The sequence below is a fragment of the Cyanistes caeruleus genome, chromosome 4 (assembly GCF_971803275.1).
Source record: "Cyanistes caeruleus chromosome 4, bCyaCae1.hap1.1, whole genome shotgun sequence".
NCBI lineage: Eukaryota > Metazoa > Chordata > Aves > Passeriformes > Paridae > Cyanistes > Cyanistes caeruleus.
Genome location: NC_141704.1, coordinates 46,394,193 through 46,412,665, shown reverse-complemented (window position 1 = coordinate 46,412,665; position 18,473 = coordinate 46,394,193). Strand labels below are relative to the sequence as shown.

Genomic DNA, 18,473 nt, shown 5'->3' with positions numbered 1-18,473 from the left:
AGGACTGAATGCCAAAGATAGACACATCTGTGACTGCTTACAAGATTGGAGCTAAAGAGCTTCAAAAAAGAAAATGAACAGAGATAGTTTTTGAAGTATGCAAGCAAAATAAGGGGAATAGAGATGCTTTCAGACATTGATCTAGATCCTCGCTGTATATATTAATTCTGTGTGTTTGCAGATCCTACGTACAAAAGTTTGGGCGCAGGTGGAAAAAGCAGGCTGATTCGGTTTTTCAGACAGGGGTTCACTCCTAGGGATGCCAAGTGTTGCTGTATTATCGCAGGCAGCATTTAACGCACCTTTAAATCCCTCCAGCTGAGGAGTGAGGGCTCAGCACTAGCAGGAAGGAGAGTAAGAGAGTGAGTCCTGGGGCCGCGGACTGACGGCAGGGGGATTTCTGAAAGTAGCAGCCAACGCTTACGACGCGGGGTTTTTTTTCGGGGCATATTAATCCTATCGATTTAAGTAGGAGTATTTATCCTTTTCTGAGCTCCATCCTCACGTTAGTATGACAGCACTATTGTCGTTCAAACACGTAGTCGGCGGCTCTTTATTAAGTCTCTATAAATATGACACAGTAAGGGCATTCAATATTTATGTGGAGAGCACACGCATTCGTGTGTAATCCCGGGCAGTCCTGCGGCTCGGAGGCTTTGCAGCCTCCCGGCGCAGCCCAGCCCTCACCCTCCGCCCGCCCCGGCCGGGGCTCCCGCCGCCGCCTCAGCGACCTCCCCCGGAGCCGCCGCGTGTGACACACCGGAGAAAAGCTTCCCTCGTCCCCGCGTCGCCCCCGCCCGCTCCCCCGGGGCGCCGCCGTCACCGCCGGCAGCCGGAGCAGCCGCTGAAGCCGAGGGGCGGCGGGGCTTGCCCGCCTCTCCCCCCTTCCCTTCCTTTCCCTTCCCTTCCCTCGCCTCTCCCCGGTGCCTATATATAGCCGCCTCTGCTCGAGCCAGCCGGGAGATTGCTCTGTACCTGCAGGAGACAGGAAAGAGAAAATAAGAGGAGCGACTCTCCGAAGCCTGACCCGCTCTCAGGAAGAGGAGGACGGGCCCGGCCCGCGCCGCTGTCCGGTGCCACCGCCTCCGGTGCCGGGCGAGCCCCGCGGGGACGGGCCGACCCGCGCGCCGGCGCCCCGGGGGCGCGCATGGCTCGGGCGCTGCCGGGGCCGGGCGAGGAGCCTGACCCCGGCCCCGGCGGCTCGGGACGCGGGGGAAAGAGAGCTCCTTGCGGACGGCGGCGCTAGCGGGGGGGCCGGGGCGGCAGAGCCCTCCCCCTTGGCGCCGAGGTGCGCTCGGCGGCATGTGCTGAAGTGCCCCGCAGAAGCCACACAAGTTGCCTGCGCGGCGCGGCCCGGCGGCCGGACGGCGGAGAGCGCCCGCCGCCTCTTGCCTGACCCGACCCGACCTCGTCCCGTTCCCCTCCCCGAGGGCTGCTGCCCCGCGGCGCTCCCGGCGGCCAGGGTGATGCGGCTCGTCGGGAAGTGAGAGACGGCGCGTCCCACGCGGGCCGAGGGCCCCCCTGCTCCGGAGTCTCCCATGCTTTCGGGGCCCCCTCGGGTGGCGGCGGCCCCGCGGGAGGCGGGGGCGGCGCTGCCGTGATGGCCCTGGAGGAGAAGCGGGAGAAACGCCCGCCCGTCACCCCCATGATGATCGAGGAGGATGCCGCCTTGCGGAACGGCAGCCGGGGGCTGCCGCCGGGACCCTGGGCCGAGGCGCCGGGGCCAAGACCCCGCACCACGGAGCGGCACATCGCCGTGCACAAGCGCCTGGTGCTGGGCTTCGCCGTCTCCATCCTAGCGCTGCTGGCGGTGACCATGATCGCCGTGCTGCTCAGCGTCCGCTTCGAGGAGTGCGGCGCCGCCGCCGACGGTCCGCCGCGGGCCGGCGGCAACGGGAGCCTCTCGGGGGCAGCCCGGCAGCCGCCCGGTGCGGGGCAGCCCCCCGGCAGGCCGGAGGAGGAGGCGCGGGGCGGGGAAGCGGCGGAGGAAGAGGAGGAGGAGGAAGAGGAGGAGGAGGAGTGGCAGCGGCGGCGGGAGCTGCCGCCCTGGGCCCGGCCGCGGCTGCCGCGGCACCTGCGGCCGCTGCATTACAACCTGATGCTGAGCGCCTTCATGGAGAACTTCACCTTCAGCGGGGAGGTGAACGTGCAGCTGGAGGTGCGTAACGCCAGCCGCTACATCGTGCTCCACGCCCACCGCATGCACATCGAGGCGGTCCGCGTGGCCGAGGACAAGCTGGCCGGCGGCGTGCGGGTGGCCCGCACCTTCTTCTATCCCCAGACCCAGGTGTTCGTCGTGGTCCTCAACCGCAGCCTGGAGGTGCAGAGAAGTTACAACCTTAAGATCATCTACAACGCCCTCATCGAGAACGAACTGCTGGGCTTCTTTCGCAGCTCCTACGTCCTTCACGGCGAGCGAAGGTAGCGGAGGGGCCGCGTCGCCTCAAACCCAACTCAGTCCGAAGTTGGCGGCCCCCGCGCCGAACTTCGGGTAGGGCGGCGCTAGGACCCGGCGGCCGCGGCGCCGCCAGGCGGGTGATGCCGCGGGCTCCGCGCTGCCCGGCCCCGCGGTCCCGCCGGAGGGTGCGGGGCTCGGCCGGCTGCGCGGGGAGGGGGCTACGGGGGGGAGCGGCCGGCCGGCTGGTGAGCGCAGTCCAGGCCTCGCCTTCCCCCGCCATCTCTCTCTGGACATCTCTGTAGGGCTCGGCTGTCAGGGCAGAGATGCGGAGGTTCTCGGCGACCGCGAGCCCTTGCCCGCTCCAAGCCACCGGCCGGTGCCGTGAGACGGCCGTGAGAGCGGCTGGACGGCGGCCGAGGCGGACGGACTGCGCGGGAGCGAACGGGGGCGGGCGGAGCTGCCTCGGGCTGCGGGGCGGGCCGGGGCCGTGCGGGAGGCCGGGCCGGGGTTAGCCGGGGCCGTGCGGGAGGCCGGGCCGGGGTTAGCCGGGGCCGTGCGGGAGGCCGGGCCGGGGTTAGCCGGGGCCGCCGGCAGGTGAGCCGAGCGCTCCGCCTGCACGGGGAGGGCTGCGGACGGCGGGTCCGGAGATGCCCCAGCACAGCGTGGGGACGGACGGCTGAAAGGAGCAAACTTGCAAGGGTGGCACCAGTGAAGCAGAGCCACCTTGTTAGGACAGGCCCGGAGCAGAGACTCCGGGTCTGTTTCACACAAAGACTGTGTCCGGCTGCCGTGTGCCCTCGTGTGACAAAGCCATGTCAGTTTACAAATAGCAGTGACGGGCAGCGAGACTTGTGTTTTGTTTTTATTCTATTAAGTAAAGCGAAAACATGGGGGGATGCGTTTTCACATAAGATGAGTACGTTTGCTTGCTGCAGGTGGGTCGCTGCACATTTACACCCTGTGACCCGGCAAACCTGATTCGTTTGCAGGAACAGCAAGATTTAGTCTTTATCTGTATTTACTCATGTAGTTAAAGCCCCTTGGGCTCCTGTCGAGGCCCTTGTTGCGGTAGGCAGGGTTACTGTGGAGGGCCCCATTTAGCCAGTTACAGAGGCTTTCTTTTTAAAGGTGTTTTCTAACCACATTGAGGCTTTGTAGTGGAAAAGAAAGGCGGGATGGACTTCTTGATAGTTCTGGCATGGTTTATAATTTTAGAATTGGATTATTTTTAAGCTGTCCTTTCTTTAAATACCTGTGCACATCACAGGTTTTCTTTTCCTGAATCTTACTGTTTTAGATTGTAAAAGCAATCTAAGTGAAACGAAGACTTTATAGTTGGAAGAACTGGGCAAAAATATTAAGACATGAAAGGCATTCTCACCAACTCAATTAAGTCAAAAGCCCTTTTATTAAAACGTATTTTCATTGCTATGATTACTGACAATTTTAAAAAGCCTGATATTAGAACCGCAAGCAGGATCGAAATTAAGTTTTTGCAATTTGTCATCACAGTGAAATAAAAAAGAAATTCGAAAAAGCACAGTTGTAAGAAGAGATGCGGATAAAATGCCTTTTATCACGGTTGACTGAATGGTTGGGGTAATTGGGAGTTCTTACAGACTTGTATTGAAATGGGCAAATCAGAAAACAAAATACTGTTAACAGCAGGGGGTATAATTCACTTTACAAATCGGAGAAGTTATTTAAGCAGTTATTATTCTCGTGTACTTTGTGTAGGAATAATTGAGCTGTCAAATAGGTGTGGTGGTGACATTTCTCCAGAGTTACTGTACTACACTTCAATACTGATCCCCTAGTTAAGATTTAGAAACCATCACCAACAAAAAAAGGGTCTATTCACTGTTTCAGTCATCAGGATAGTTTAAGACACTGGGGAAGGTGATGGTAAAATATTTTTCACAGTGCTCTGTGTGTAACTTTTCAGATATAAATGACTTTGTTTTTAATACACTTAAGTATAGTCATGGGCAAAATACTTTATGTAAGATAGCATTGCTGTATTGAAAGCAGTGGCATGTTTTTTCCTTTACACCAGCTCACTTATATTTCTTTCAGTAAAACATTTTTAAAACTGTGGTCATTGTATGGTTGTAGTTTCAGGTGTTAAATAGAAGTATTTTCCCTTTTCAACTGGCACAGGCTTAATGACTCACTGTAGTATAAAGCGGAAAATACCCATTCTAAACTAGGGAACTTTTTTGATCAGAGAGCATTCTTACAGTAACAATTTGCATTCTCATTAATAACCCATTTTTTAGTATGATATATATATATATATATATATATAAATAAACATTTTTAGTCCTCAAATATGGACAGCTTCTGTTATGATAGACAGACAGACTTGCATGCTCTGGGAGACCTTGCTGTTCCAGCAGGGCTTTGATTTTTTTGACACCTTTATATTCAATTAAAATACAGCAGCCTCATTGGAGTAGTACTTGCTGTAAAAGGGTCCAAACCATCATTTTTCACTTTTGTTGTGCATGAGGAGCAAATAACTCTGCTGTAAGGCATCATGAACATACTAATGCCTTCACTTTATGATTTTTTCTCCCTAAAGTTAGTTTCTCTGGCCTTCACAGGTGAATGTTGTAAATCAGCCTGAAATGTAAAAACTGCGTAGAAGTATTTATTTTCTGACTGAAATCTTTCCTATTGTACTTGAAATGTAAAATGCAGGTGATAAGCTACAAATTTACTTTGCATTATATGCTAGAATTTACTGACAGTAATCAACAGAAATATAATACAGAGCTAGTGTAGAGTACTGGATGAGTATGCAGGCATAATATAGATGAACATCCAACTTTGGCATAAGTGAAAAGGAAAAAAAATTCTTATATCACACAAGCAAAACAAAGACATTCTTTAGCCTTGTAACAACTAAGATGTCAAAATATAAAGGTTGTTGAGGAAACATGTCTTTCTTTAATAGACAAGATGGCATTAAAACCTGCAAGTTACTGCCATGGGTATTCTGAGAAGACAGACTGTGAGCCTGTCCTTCCCTCAAGTACAACTTTTGAAATTTTTGGGAACAGGAGGTAAAAGTGTTGGTATCCAGAGAGGTGTGTAAAGGGAAGGATGAAATACTCAATCTGCCCTTCACTTTTGGCATGCTGTAGAAGTCTGCTTGTTTTACTTTGAACACAGAGTGAAATAGATAAACAATGTTAGGGGTTTAGCTTGTTTGTTTTCTTTAGAACTAAATGGTTAGGTTTTTTAAGCAGTTCTAAGATTTTGTTTGTTTTGCTTTATGGCACAACAAGCAAATCAATGTTTGATAGTAATGCACATGTTATAAATATCCCTACTATGGGTAGTTGATGTATTTTTAGTAAAAAATATTGACTGCCCTGTGTTTGCCCAGTTATGTCTATATGGATATATTTGTCTGTCTGTGAAAACACAGAAGATGAAGTTTACCAGGGTTTATTAGCCTGGTGAAGGGATTGTTTCAGTGGCCTAATATGTATTAAAATATGACTGATATTATCTCTGAGAAGTGGAGGGAAGATGTGGAGAGGGGAGAAGGGAAAGCTTCCTTATTTAGAGAGTATCACAGTATAAACAGTATTTCCTAGGTGTGTGTTTACGTGTGTGTTGAAGCTCATTAAAATTGTTACTTGCAGAAGAAAGTTCATCATTCTTGCTTTATTAATAACAGGCCAGTACAGTTTTCCATGCTCACTTGAAGCTTCTGTTGATGTCTGTAGCTGTTTAGAGTGTGCCTAGAATGCAGAATCAGGTCCACTTGAAATACTTTGCATATAAATTAAGTTGCTTTGCTTCATTTAATTGGCTGATTTGGCTTTGTTGCAGTATTGCAAATCCACTGATAATATGGGATTTTTTTAGATTAACACTGGGATATCTGGCACCAACTTTTTACCTTAGATTTAGCAGCCTTATCCAAAATGATGGTTTTAATAATCCATGTTCTGTAATGAGGCAAGAAAAATGTGATGAATTCATTCAACAATTATTAGCCAAAAAAGGCCCTTTATTTTAGATAAAAGACCAATGGTATCTGCTTCAATGATGGAAAATTTTTTCAAAGTTTCAAAAAGTCATCCTTTTTTGCAAGAGGCGATAATTCAATGGTAAACATATATCTAGTTCTATCAAGAAAAGGTGTAACATTCCAATAAACTTATTGGATTGTAAAATCAAAAAAGTTTTAGAAAAAGTTAATTAGATACTTTATTTTCCAAACGGGCTACCTATGTTTTTTGCTCTGTCAGTGTTAGAGTATCATATTGTAGATTAATGGTTATAGACTGATTAATAATAGGTGCCACAGTTTTCATTACATCAAAGCTATCCACCCATCTTTTTCCCTCAGAGGAATAACAGATGATTAGTCAGCCTCTAAAATTTTGATAAATGTTTGCCTGGTATCTAAAATTGCACAGTTTTCCACAGATGAAGCCTTGGAAGGTGAGACATGAATCAATACCACTCAGAAAGCCTACATACTACCTTCACATTTACATGGTTGGCCCATGGTAATTGTACATGCCTACAGAAAATACTCTTACCAAACCCCATGATTCAACCTTTTAAGTGTAACTTCTTGTTTCTGCAAAAAGATCATGTGTTTTCTCCAAATGTGTAAATGTAAATCTCCATCCAGAAAGCTTCCTATTTGGTATCTGGATCAAAATTTATTTAGTTCCAAAGAAAACAATTACAGGTTTTGTTGTCAAGCTAGAGCTTTCCCATTCTTCCCATATGTGCATAATTAATACCTTTACCTCCTTCAGAGATCTTTCCATAATTTGACTCATTAACTGAGAGTATGGATTTGCTCTCTATAAAATTAATCAGAAAAGAAAAGCACATGTAGAAGAATGGTGAAATATTTAGTGTTGGTTTGATCATTTGCTTGCATTTGTGATTCTGCAAAGCTCACAGAATGTTTTTTCAGGATGTGCACAGACACAGCAGTGCTATGTAGTATACTGTGTCCCAGGCCTGCATGCAGCTGGTAGAGGAGTAATCAGCAGTGGAAAACAATGACCCTCCTGAGTGCACTTTGTGACCGTAAGTTCTTGTGCCCAAAGAAAGGTAAAGCGCCCTGTCAGTGTCTCAGGGCAGAGTGAATTCCCTGAAGGCTGTTAAATCCTGGTTTGGACTTGTTTTACAAGTGTGTTGTGTGCTTGTATTACATTGTATAGCCAGCAGTAGCATGCCTTTTTTTCCCCACATATTGATGAACAATACTGCTAGAACTTGAAGTTTGATGAAGGGGCTGATTTATTTAGTGTCAGTTTGGTGTCTACATATTTGTAGGAAATTTGCAGACCATTAATTTGTATCTGTTGCATTGCAGTAGAGGTAATAAGAAGACCAAGCAGTGTTCAAACACTATGTTTTGTACAGTTGTAATTTTTTCCTCCTTTAAACCACAATGGTCAAGCAGTGTCTTACGTGGTATGTCTATGAATCAAGTGCTAGGCACAGTTAGTAATCAATTTTTATTTTTGTTTTCTGAATTTCTAGGTTTCTTGGTGTTACGCAGTTTTCTCCCACTCATGCCAGAAAAGCCTTTCCTTGCTTTGATGAGCCCATCTACAAGGCCACATTCAAAATCAGCATCAGACATCAAGCAACTTACTTATCTTTGTCCAACATGCCAGTTGAAACTTCTGTTTTTGAAGAAGATGGATGGGTTACAGATCACTTTTCACAGACCCCTCTCATGTCCACCTATTACCTGGCTTGGGCAGTGTGCAATTTCACATACCGGGAAACTGTCACCAAGAGTGGAGTAGTTGTAAGTATTTCTAATGTACCAAATACATTTCATTACTTTGAAAACCCTCACTTTTTGTAAAGAGATTGTACCAGCAAATACTTAAAATATTTTCTGGACTGGTATTTTTAAAATTTGCTGGTCTGTTTAATGATTGTGTGTATTGTTTGGGACCTTTCCTGGAGATCCGTGTAATATTTTTGGTTTGTCTTGTTCCTTTTCTAAATGGTTAGCTTAGTAGGGCTTATCTGATGAATTTTGAAACTTTTAAATATGCTGTTAAACTACACTTTGGTTTTCTTGGGAAGTTTTCTTTTTTTCTTTTTCCTGTAGCCTTTTCATTACCAGTGTTCATGAGATTATTAAAGTGGTAATTCTGGTAAGTTTTCCAGTCTCCTTCCTTCAGTACTGATGTGTCCCTTGGTGTGCTGTATGCTAGCTCAGGAGGCTGGTATAATAGTTTCTCTCTTAGATCTTTTGCTCAGGAGCAGGACTTTGTGACCTATGTACTTCCTGAGCTTGATGGAAGCACTAAGTTTCTGGAGCTGTTTTTTGCAAATATGGCATGATTCCAGGAGTTGCGCCTTGAAAAAATCCTTTATTTATATCAGGTTTGCTTTTGTGTACAAATACCAAGCTCAGAACTGTACAACAAGCCAAAACATACAGGAGAAAATACTGTCAACTTAATAGAATATTTCACAGTGCTGTCATCTTGATTTTTCAGGTGAAAACAGAGAAACCCTTCCTACTTAGTTACTGTGGATAACAAAACAGAGATAGTTCTGGAAGCAGAGGACTAGACAACAGTTTGAGCTGTTAACCTGAGCAAAGGTTATACCTTATACTTTGGAAATGCTATATGATTTTTGTGCTGTAGCCTGGAGACACGAGGAAGGGCTGCAGACTGTTCATATCAGGATGTATCTCCTTAAACACTTTAAACCAGCCCAGGCATTGTGTTGCAGTGTAGGGAGCTGATCTACCTTCTCTGAGCCAAAGGTATTGGCCTTCCCTGTGCCAGCCATCAGTTCTGTACAGCCATATCATCTGGCTGAAAACTTACCTGAAAAGTAACAAAAAAGGTAAGTTTTCAGCCAAGACAGTTCACGGATCTGACTTTTTGTGCTACTACCAGAGTCGTAGCATGGATTCGAGGCTGTGCTGATGGAAGGTAGATCCAGGACAGTACTGGCATATCATTTAGGCCATCTTGAAGGGATCAACAAATATGTCTTTTTGTTACTGGAACAGCTGGGTAGGACACTGGGGTCCTTTCTTCAGCCCTTTTATACCATGACCAGGAGACTGTGACACTACTCTCTGGCACCACAAGAAGGAAATATGACTAGGAAGTGGTTTTCCTGAGGTGCTTTAACTATAATGATATGGGAACTGCTGAGACTTACGTAATAGTCATAGGATCATACAACGGTTTTGGTTGGAAGGGATCATAAAGACCATCTAGTTCTGAATACACCTGCCATAGGCAAGCACACCTTTCACTAGACCAGGTTGCTCAACAACCACATCCAGTCTGGCCTTGAGCACTTCCAGGGATGGGTCATCCACAGCTTTTCTGAGCAGCCTGTTCCAGTGTATCACCACCCTCACAGTAAAGAATTTCTCCGTAACACCTAATCTAAACCCGACCACTTTTATTTTGAAACAAGTTACTCCTTGTCCTGTCACTGCCATTGGCATAACCAAATATTTAAAACGTGGGGAATGGACCTCAGAACCATCAATTTGAAACATGAAACCTTCTTCTTCCTTAACTCATTTTCTGGTAGTATTGTTTAGAGCTCATATCCTGCAAGCTTTTGCTGTTTAATATATTTGATGCCTTGAAAACAGAGGCACACTTAGGTCCTGTAGACAACAGTTGATAAGTTTCTGCTGTTCTTGTGTTTCCCAAAACTGTTCTCAAGACTGTTGATTCACCTGGAATCTGAAAAGAAAATCCAAGTATTTTTTTGTCAGGAATTTGTGGTTACTAGAGCCTTATAGTTATGCTGGAGTCTGTTGGTTCAGCTCATGTGGGCGATACATATGTATATCCCACCAGCTTGACTTAACCACTGTACAGAACTTTGCCAGTAATTATGAAAATTAGTAGGTTAATCTTCATGAAAACTTGAAAACCAAAATCCTGCATAGATTGAGATAGTCTCTTATCCCATAAAATTGGTTGGCTAGAGTTTTAACTCTTGTTTTTTTTTTTATAAAGCCCTTATCACAGAGGTGTATTAATGCCCAGGAATACTGAAATAGTTTGCACCGAGTTATTGGTTAGATATATCTTGCTATTTTTCAGTTCCATTTGGGATCTGATCACCTTTTATCGTGGTGCAGTTTTTGTTGAGTGCTTTTTAAGGTATGAACTCACGGCAAGTACTTCAGAGCTGTGTTCTTTCAGCTGAATTGCTGAGGTAATCCATCTTTTTGAGTCTCTTATATTGCATTGTCAGGAGTTCATGGACGCTACTGGTTGAATTTGAAATTATCTGAATCCTTGCACATGGAATTTCAAATTTCTTGGTTTCCTTCAAAGCCACTTTTTACAAAAACATAGTTACCCCCATATCCTGGGAAGTTAACTGTACAGTAAAAGTAAGTTTGCTTCTAAAAATTAATGGATTTTCATGAAAATTACCCAAACCTTCAGCTGAAGTGTCTTGATAGGCTATTTCTTACATTGGTGAATCTTCATCTTAATTAATGCAGGGTATATTAGTTTTGTTAGTAGACACCTAAAGGACTCCAGCTTGCATATACTTTTGCTTTTCTTTTGGCACTTCTGTGAACATGGTTTTGGTTCACAAAACATTTTGGGGAGAGTGGGCTGTCCTTTCAAATTTTGACAGCACGCTAATGATTATAATCTCACTTCTCTTCCAGCTGACCAGTATTAATGAAGTGCTGTAGTCAAAGGTAGATAAATTCTGAGGAATAGAAGTTTGATCTGTGAGATGAAAAGCAGATTTTTTTCCTCAAAATTGCTTAAATGTTAACTGTTTGTTTTTTCTCAAAGAATGTCACCCAAAATTAGTTTAAACCTAAGCATGACATTCAATACAAGTCAAGTTTTAAATAGAAACTGCCTTTTGGAAAGCTTAGGTAGCCAATCAAAATATTTAATGTGGCTATAGTGTATATAATTCTTGTCTGAAGATGTTTTATGTTTCATACACTAAAATTAATTGGGAAAAGGGAATTAAGACAAGTAGTTCTTTTTTAGGAGCATTCTATAGTGGATGTGAATCATTATCACATCCATAACTCTTTAATCCATATGGGTCTGACCCAAATCCCTTCCAGATTAGGTGATTTGAAAGCAGACCTGATGTTTTATATGTATTACAGGTATATAATATGTTACTCAGATTCAGCTGGGATTACAGGAAATCCCTGTAACTGCCTTTGTCTTTAGGCAAACTTTATTCCTGTGGAGAGGACAGTGCTGCAGTCATCTATGCTGCTATGGACTAGGGAGCAGTGTAGTTCTACTAGGGTGGTACATGAGGTAATCCTGTTTTGAGGGAAGAGGGGTGCCCTTGCAAGCAGGTTTAGCTGATCAGTATATGGCTCTAGCAGTTGTGCCAGCTGCAGCTGGGGAAGATCTTGGGATCTGTATGCTGTCATTTTTCCACAGTACAATAATCGAGAAAACTCCACTTGCCTCCACATCCTTTCTTGCTTCTAGTCTTATATTGCATTTCCTAATCATGCATCATATGTTTTTTGTCAGTAATTCTTAAAAGCAAAATATCACTGGTTGGATTGTATTGTCTGTCACATCATCTCTGTGTCTCTTTCCTTCATTGTTGATTTTATTTGTGCTTTCAGTCACCATGCCTTTTCCTACTATTGTTGCTTTATTTTTTCCCCTGCTTGGATTAGTGCTTCTATTCTCCAAACCCTCTGTTTCTCATTCCTTTGTCAGGTGAACATGGAAAACTTGCTATTTCCTGCATGACTTTTCAGTGTCTCATAAGTTATTTTAATTCATTTTCCCCCCTGTAAATTCTTCCTGTTTTTGAATGAGTGGAAGGAGGGAGCACATAGTGTATCACTGGAGATGAATGTAACGCTGGAAAAGATGCTTCCAGGAGATTCATCTTCTCCTATTCTTCCTTTTTGCTGTGGATAGGATGTGGTGATAGGTATAGAAATAAAATGACAGCTGGCAACACTGAAGTGTTTCTCTGGTCAGGGGGAGTATCTGCTAAAAACAGAAAGTGTATGGAAAGGAGTGAAGTCAGGAGGAATTGTGGGTGCAGGGGTTGGAGAGACAATTGCAGACAGTACCAGAGCAGATGGGAATGAGCAGCTGTGAAAGAAAGTGGCTATCTAGCTGGGTGATGGTGAGTGGGTGGAAAAATGCTGAAGGAAGGCAGTACCCAAAGAGGATTTTTGCGTGGTTTCACTTTTCCTACCCTTTCTATTGCAAAGCGGTGGCAGCACCTTTTGCAGGACTAGCAGCATGTGCCAATTGCAGTGGGGTCAGCTGCTCAGGATAGGACCTCCACTGTCTGACTGAACCCATGCATGTTCTATTTTGAAGAGACCTTTGTGACCAGGTTTGTCTTGGTTTCAGCTGTGTTAAATGTTACTGTAGTGCTATCAGTGCTGAGTATTTTGTCATGATACAAAGATCTTGAAGCTAAGAAAGATCTTACGATAAGAATGATATCGGAATAAAATCAACATTTATTGTACTGCTTTTGTTATTGTGTTACTTTATCTAAGGTGTAATTAATGTTCACAAGCTTTACAGTGCATTTAAATCTTATCCTGGCCAATGAGGAGGAGCTCTAATAATCTGGCTAAAGGACAGTAAAATAATTACTATTTCTGTAGTGCTTTCTGGCTTGCAGAGAGCCTGCATAAAGGTCCTGGTATTGACTTCTTTCAGACATGTGCTTGAGGGGGCTCACTCAGTTTGGCTTAATATAACTGGAAAAGATGAAGTGGTCTCAAAAATGGGATTAATGTAGTAACAGTTGCTTGATTCTGCACAAGTGAAAAATTACTTTTGTCCAGGAAGAGCTAGTGAACAGAGTCACATAAGCAGATTTAGGTCAGAATCGGTACACGTCCAGCAGCTCATGTTGGTTTAGTTCCAGCATGGGACCATGGTTTTATTTATGTCCTTAAGACAAGATGACTGGATATAGCACAGTGCTTCCAGCTGGACAGCTGTGTTGGGCATTCCCTTATCTGAAGTGTGGTGATCAGTCTGAGGAGGCTAAAGAGCTGACGTTCAGTAATAGTTTAAGAAAAAGAAAAAAAACCCATGTTGAACAGCAGAACAACTTTTTTTCCCAGTGAGTTTTATCATTTGTTAGTTGCTAGAAAAACCTGAAAATATCAGTCTTGTTGAAAATAACTATGCACTTAGTATGCAGTTCAGCCAGTAGCTTTTATAAAATTATTTTGTATTTGAAAAATGTGTTAATATTTTTATCTAATAGCAAGAATGACCTCAAGACCAGGCAATTTCTGTCAGCTAATGAATACCTGGGTTAAAGGCCTGAGGCTTTTCCTTAGACCCTCTCTTCAGCTGATGGTAGTAACTGCCAGCAAAGTCTCTTCATCAGTTATTATTTATTAATCAGTATTGAAGCAATTATACATGAGATAATTCTTCGTGGATGAGCATATTGTTTACAGCAGAATGGTTTTGCTATCAAAAGTAGAACTGGTCTTCAATTAAAATTTCCTTCCCCTGTAACCTGAATTTAAGTCCAACTCCAGAGTTGTGCTCTACTTTTGAAGCCCTGCAAAATAACTTTTGTTAGCCCATCACTTACCACTGGGAGGCCACATGTTTATCTGATAAACAGGTAACAGCTAACACAGGAAGCACCAGGCATATTTCTAGAGCCTGGTACAATGCAGGCTTGTAATGTTTAATCTTTATATGTTTGTGAATCTTATAATGATGCAAATTAGCTTTTGCTTTTTATTACTAATGTCTCAGACTTGCTTCAGAACAGCTTTCATCAAACGTTAAAAATAAAATGCATGTTAGAGTGTATTGAGAAGTATGCAATTACATTGAGCTGGAAAAGCACACATGGATATAGATAGGTGTGTTTGTTCTTTCTTTTGCATTTGTGAAATTTTCTCTGTAGTAACAACAGGCTGGTTCTGCAAGTATCTTTTACTCAGTTCAGTGCTTACTACTCTGAAATATTTTAAGTGGGAAGCTGTATTATAATACAATAGGAATCCAAAGAAATGGTAGCTCTTTCAGATTCACTGCATCAATATTTGTTTACCCATTCTGTTTCAGGTTTGTGTATTGAAAATAACTTCTAGTTTATTAATTTTTAAATACTGTGGCTACAAAACATGCTGCAAACAAACAAAAACCTATGTGATCAGCATCCATGCTAAACTGAATATGCCAGGGAATTTGTTAAAAACATAAATTGCAAACTTGCACTCCATTGTTATTGATTTCTGGTTGAATTTGCAAGTTGAATGCACTAGGAAAACACTGTACATTTATTGTGCTTACTCCTTTAAAAATTGCTCTCTGTCAGCACTTGTAGTACATGCTGTGTTTAAATGTGATATTTGTTTTACTAATGTCAATGCCCAGGTGCACTCTGCAAATAATGCTATTGAATTGAAAGACTTGAGTTTGGAAGCATTGTTTTGTTTTGTTTTAGGCTAGGAAGATCACCTCTAAGTATCTGGGGGCAGTGGTGTACTTCGTATATAGTAGCGACAAGACTGTCAAAAAGCACAAATCAGTTTCTTAATTTGTGGCTGTTTTGTAAGTTTATGGCTTGCCTGCAATTACAGTGAGGAGAGAGAGGCAGCACATGATTCCTGGCCTGATGGTTGTCAGAACAGCTTCCTAATTGTAATTCTGTACATTCAAGAGAAGTTCAGCCTGTAGCTGCTTCATCTGAGGTCTCTGCTGGCTAATGAAACCAAAGAAAGGTCTGAGACTTAGTATTGCCCACCCCTTCTTACCATTTGCCCAGGGGAGGGTAGAGTGAAGAGCCTGCAGTTCCTCCTACTTCCTGCATTACAAGCGAGGAAAGGAGGGAGATGTAAGAGAAGAGACTCTATTTCCCTTCCCTTTCATGTGCTAATGAGCATATGCTTAGTGGTATGTGCTGTCACAGTGCAACTCATAGTCAGGACTGCACACTCAAGCTGCACTGTTGCTTTTTGTACTATGTTGTTTTATGTCTCCTTATGCTTCTTACCTTGTGCTGTCATCATATTTGACTTCATTTACTTATTTGTCGGTCCTTGGCATCAACATCAGTTCTGCTTTTTGACATCCAAAGAAGTAGCAAGAATTTATTAGCGTGTTTCTGTAGGAGTCATGCTCTTGCCATAAAAGCAAAAATGGTGTGCCAAATAATCTGTAGGAGGTGTCTCACTCCAGAACAACGTAAAGGTGAGCACATTCCTGCACCAGCCTGAACATCTGTCAGTCAGGCCAGTGCTTTCCTGCATACCTACTGTAGTATGTGCTCTGTGCAGTGAAAATGGATTACAGACTTAATTGACATCTGGTTGAATGACAGATACAGTATTTGTTGATAGAAGAGAGTGATGTGTGCTTTTATTTATTTATAGACCAGTGTCTCCTCTAGGGTTTAGGTAAATTTTAATAGCATTTTTCTTACAGGAACAAGAAACTTAGCCTGTTTATTCCCAGTTTTTATAGCCAGTGGTGGGAAAGTAACCACTTATTTCAGAGATTCATTCCTGTTGCCAGTCCAAGCCTTCCTTTTTGGGGACAGACAGTCAGGTGTCTGTAATGTTGACCTTTTAGGCTTGCCTTGACCTGTTGTTTTCATGTTGGTAAACCTGCACAAATGCCACCTTGTTTTTGCCTTTGTCCCAGTACTTTTTGCTGCCTGGAGGTTTATGGTTTACCTGGAGATAATTAAACCTGAAGGTTTAATTTACTCCCATTTCTAGTAGTAGAATACCTAGTCAATTTGATTTTCTTCTAAGGTATTGTAGGGTTGACAGAACTCTTTTGCTCTTCTGATTGGTGCTTTCACAGTTTGGATACCTTTTTTGAAAGGTTTTTTTAATTGCAGGGATAGATTGAGAAGCTGAAGAGCAGTGCTGTGGAAAGAGACTTGTGGGTCCTGGTCCATGGAAAATTAAACATAGGTCAGCAGTGCCATGGCAGCCAGGAGGGCCAACCCTGTCCTGGGGGCCATCAGACACAGCATCACCACCAGGGCAAGGGAGGGGATTGTCCTGCTCTGCTCTGCAGTGGGGCAGCCTCTCCTTGAGTGCTGGGTGCAGTTCTGTGTGCCACAATATAAGAAAGATATAAAGCTATTAGAGACTGTCCAAAGAAGAGCCATGGGGATGGTGAAGGACCTTGAGGGGAAGCCTTGTGAGGAGTTGCTGAGGACACTTGGTCTGTTCAGGCTGGAGGAGACTGAGCAGAGACCTCAGTGTGTCTTCAACATCCTCATGAGGGGAAGCAGAGGGGCAGGTACCAATCTCTTTACTCTTGTGACCAGTGACAGGACTCAAGGAAATGGCCTGAAGCTGAGTCAGAGAGATTTAGGTTGGATTCTGGAAACGATTTTTCCCCCAGAGTGTGCTTGAACACTGGAACAGGCTCTCCAGGGAACTGATCACAGCAGCAAAACTGTCAGAGTTCAAGAAGCATTTGTACAATGCTTTCAGGCACATGGAGTGAGTCTTTGGGATGGTACTGTGCAGGGCCAGGAGTTGGACTCGATGATCCTGATGGACCCCTTCCAACTCAGCATATGCTGTAAATCTGTAAATGTGCGTTTCCAGGGTCTAGTCTCTACGGCTTCACATGTCCTTTCCTGCTTCTCTCCAGGGTGGTGTTTGCACAGGGCAAACTAAAACAGTGGAAATAGTGAGGCTGATCAACTGCTTTTCAGGCAATGCTCTCATTCTCAAGTTTATTTCAGCCTGTAGTGGTTGCTGTGACTGTCCAACTGCTTGAGCTCGGCACGTGGCCCCATCCCCTGGCATGCCTCTCGTGCACTGGGGTGGGGACAGGTGCCAGAGAACCAGTTCTGTTGGCTTGATTCCACTGAATGGTACCCCTAGGAGATCCTCTGCTGCTCCTGCCTGGCAGCTTTCTGGCTGCTGCATGCTGTTGAGACCTAGAAAGAGCAGTCAGAAATGAGAACTGAGCATGTTATCTTTGTATTTGGAACAGCATAATTTGAAAGCAGATTATGTTTCTCTTTGAAGGGTAAATGACCTAAAGTTTATTAAAAAAAGTTATCCCACAGTGGATTATCATGAAAAATGTTTAGCAATGCATTTTGCTTCACAGCATGCAGTGGCGCTGTGTGGCAATGTGGGACAGAACAAGAAGACTGATGTTTTATTTATTTGAAATGACTGCGTGGGGGAGAGGATAAGAAGCAAAAGGTGGTTATTAGCACTTACCTCTGGGGGTACCCATACAATTTTACCTCTCGCCTACCTTTTCCCAAGCTTGGTGATAGTTTGGTAGTCACAGCAGCTTGGAACCTCAATTAAGAGTTCATGTCCTCAGGATGGCAAGTAGTACCTCAGTTAATAAAGGTAAAAGGAAATAAAAGGTGGGGGAGGAAAAAGGGAAATGGATTCCTATAAAATAATTTCAAAGAAAGTATACCTACTGAATCATTTACATACCACATGTGTTTCTTGTAGCTCTTCAGTTCCCTGGCTAAGTAAATCACAGACCATTGTTGGACAATAGTAACATCATGCTGTGTTTTGTTTTACTGAAAGGTGTTCCTATATGTTTGAAATCTGATAATGTTGTTGTAAGTTCATTGTTGCACTTTAAATACCTTGGGAAAAAGGGAAACTGATTTATACCTGAGGAGAAAGTTTGATCGTTTCAGTTTTTTTGTGTGATGGATGGATGTCTGTTTTTCAGATAGAAGCCCAAGTCTGTATGTGGGAATGTCAGTGAGTGATAAGATGTACTGCTTAATTCAAAGTAATATATATGAATGCATATGTATTCATAAATACTTCGATTTTTGGCTTCTGCTGCATCAGAGATTGACATACATTGGGTTTTGTTTTTTCCTCTCACAAGACTAAAGGAATAATTCTTCTCATTCTTCTCTCAATTTCTTATTGAAATTCTACTAATTGGATTTGGGGGATGGAAAGGGAGTGATGCCCAAACTTGCTTTTCTTCTGATCGTTAACCATTGCTTTTTATTCCTTAGTAATTCTGTATGTTTAAAATGTTAAATATGCAGCTCTAAAGTAAGAGAACGGAGTGATCACAGGGAATATCTG

The 18,473-nt window shown here is 43.8% G+C and overlaps 2 protein-coding genes across 5 annotated transcripts in view; one reads left to right on the top strand and one right to left on the bottom strand.

Annotated features, from left to right (window-relative positions):
- LOC147653615 (uncharacterized) overlaps positions 1–1,404 on the bottom strand; it is a 31,235-nt gene extending 29,831 nt beyond the window's left edge. For both annotated transcript variants that reach the window (XM_086884352.1, XM_086884351.1), the window contains exon 1: positions 976–1,404. In XM_086884352.1, the coding sequence (XP_086740478.1) occupies positions 976–1,304 (329 nt within the window). In that variant the 5' untranslated portion in view covers positions 1,305–1,404. The remainder of the gene's footprint in view (positions 1–975) is intronic.
- The window catches only part of TRHDE (thyrotropin releasing hormone degrading enzyme), a 211,220-nt gene continuing 194,148 nt past the window's right edge, over positions 1,402–18,473 (top strand). Inside the window, exons 1-2 of one of the 3 annotated variants that reach the window (XM_086884350.1) lie at positions 1,402–2,421; positions 7,928–8,201. In XM_086884350.1, coding sequence (XP_086740476.1) covers positions 1,601–2,421; positions 7,928–8,201 — 1,095 coding nt within the window. In that variant the 5' untranslated portion in view covers positions 1,402–1,600. The remainder of the gene's footprint in view (positions 2,422–7,927; positions 8,202–18,473) is intronic. The other 2 variants (XM_086884348.1, XM_086884349.1) reach the window with 2 other exon arrangements.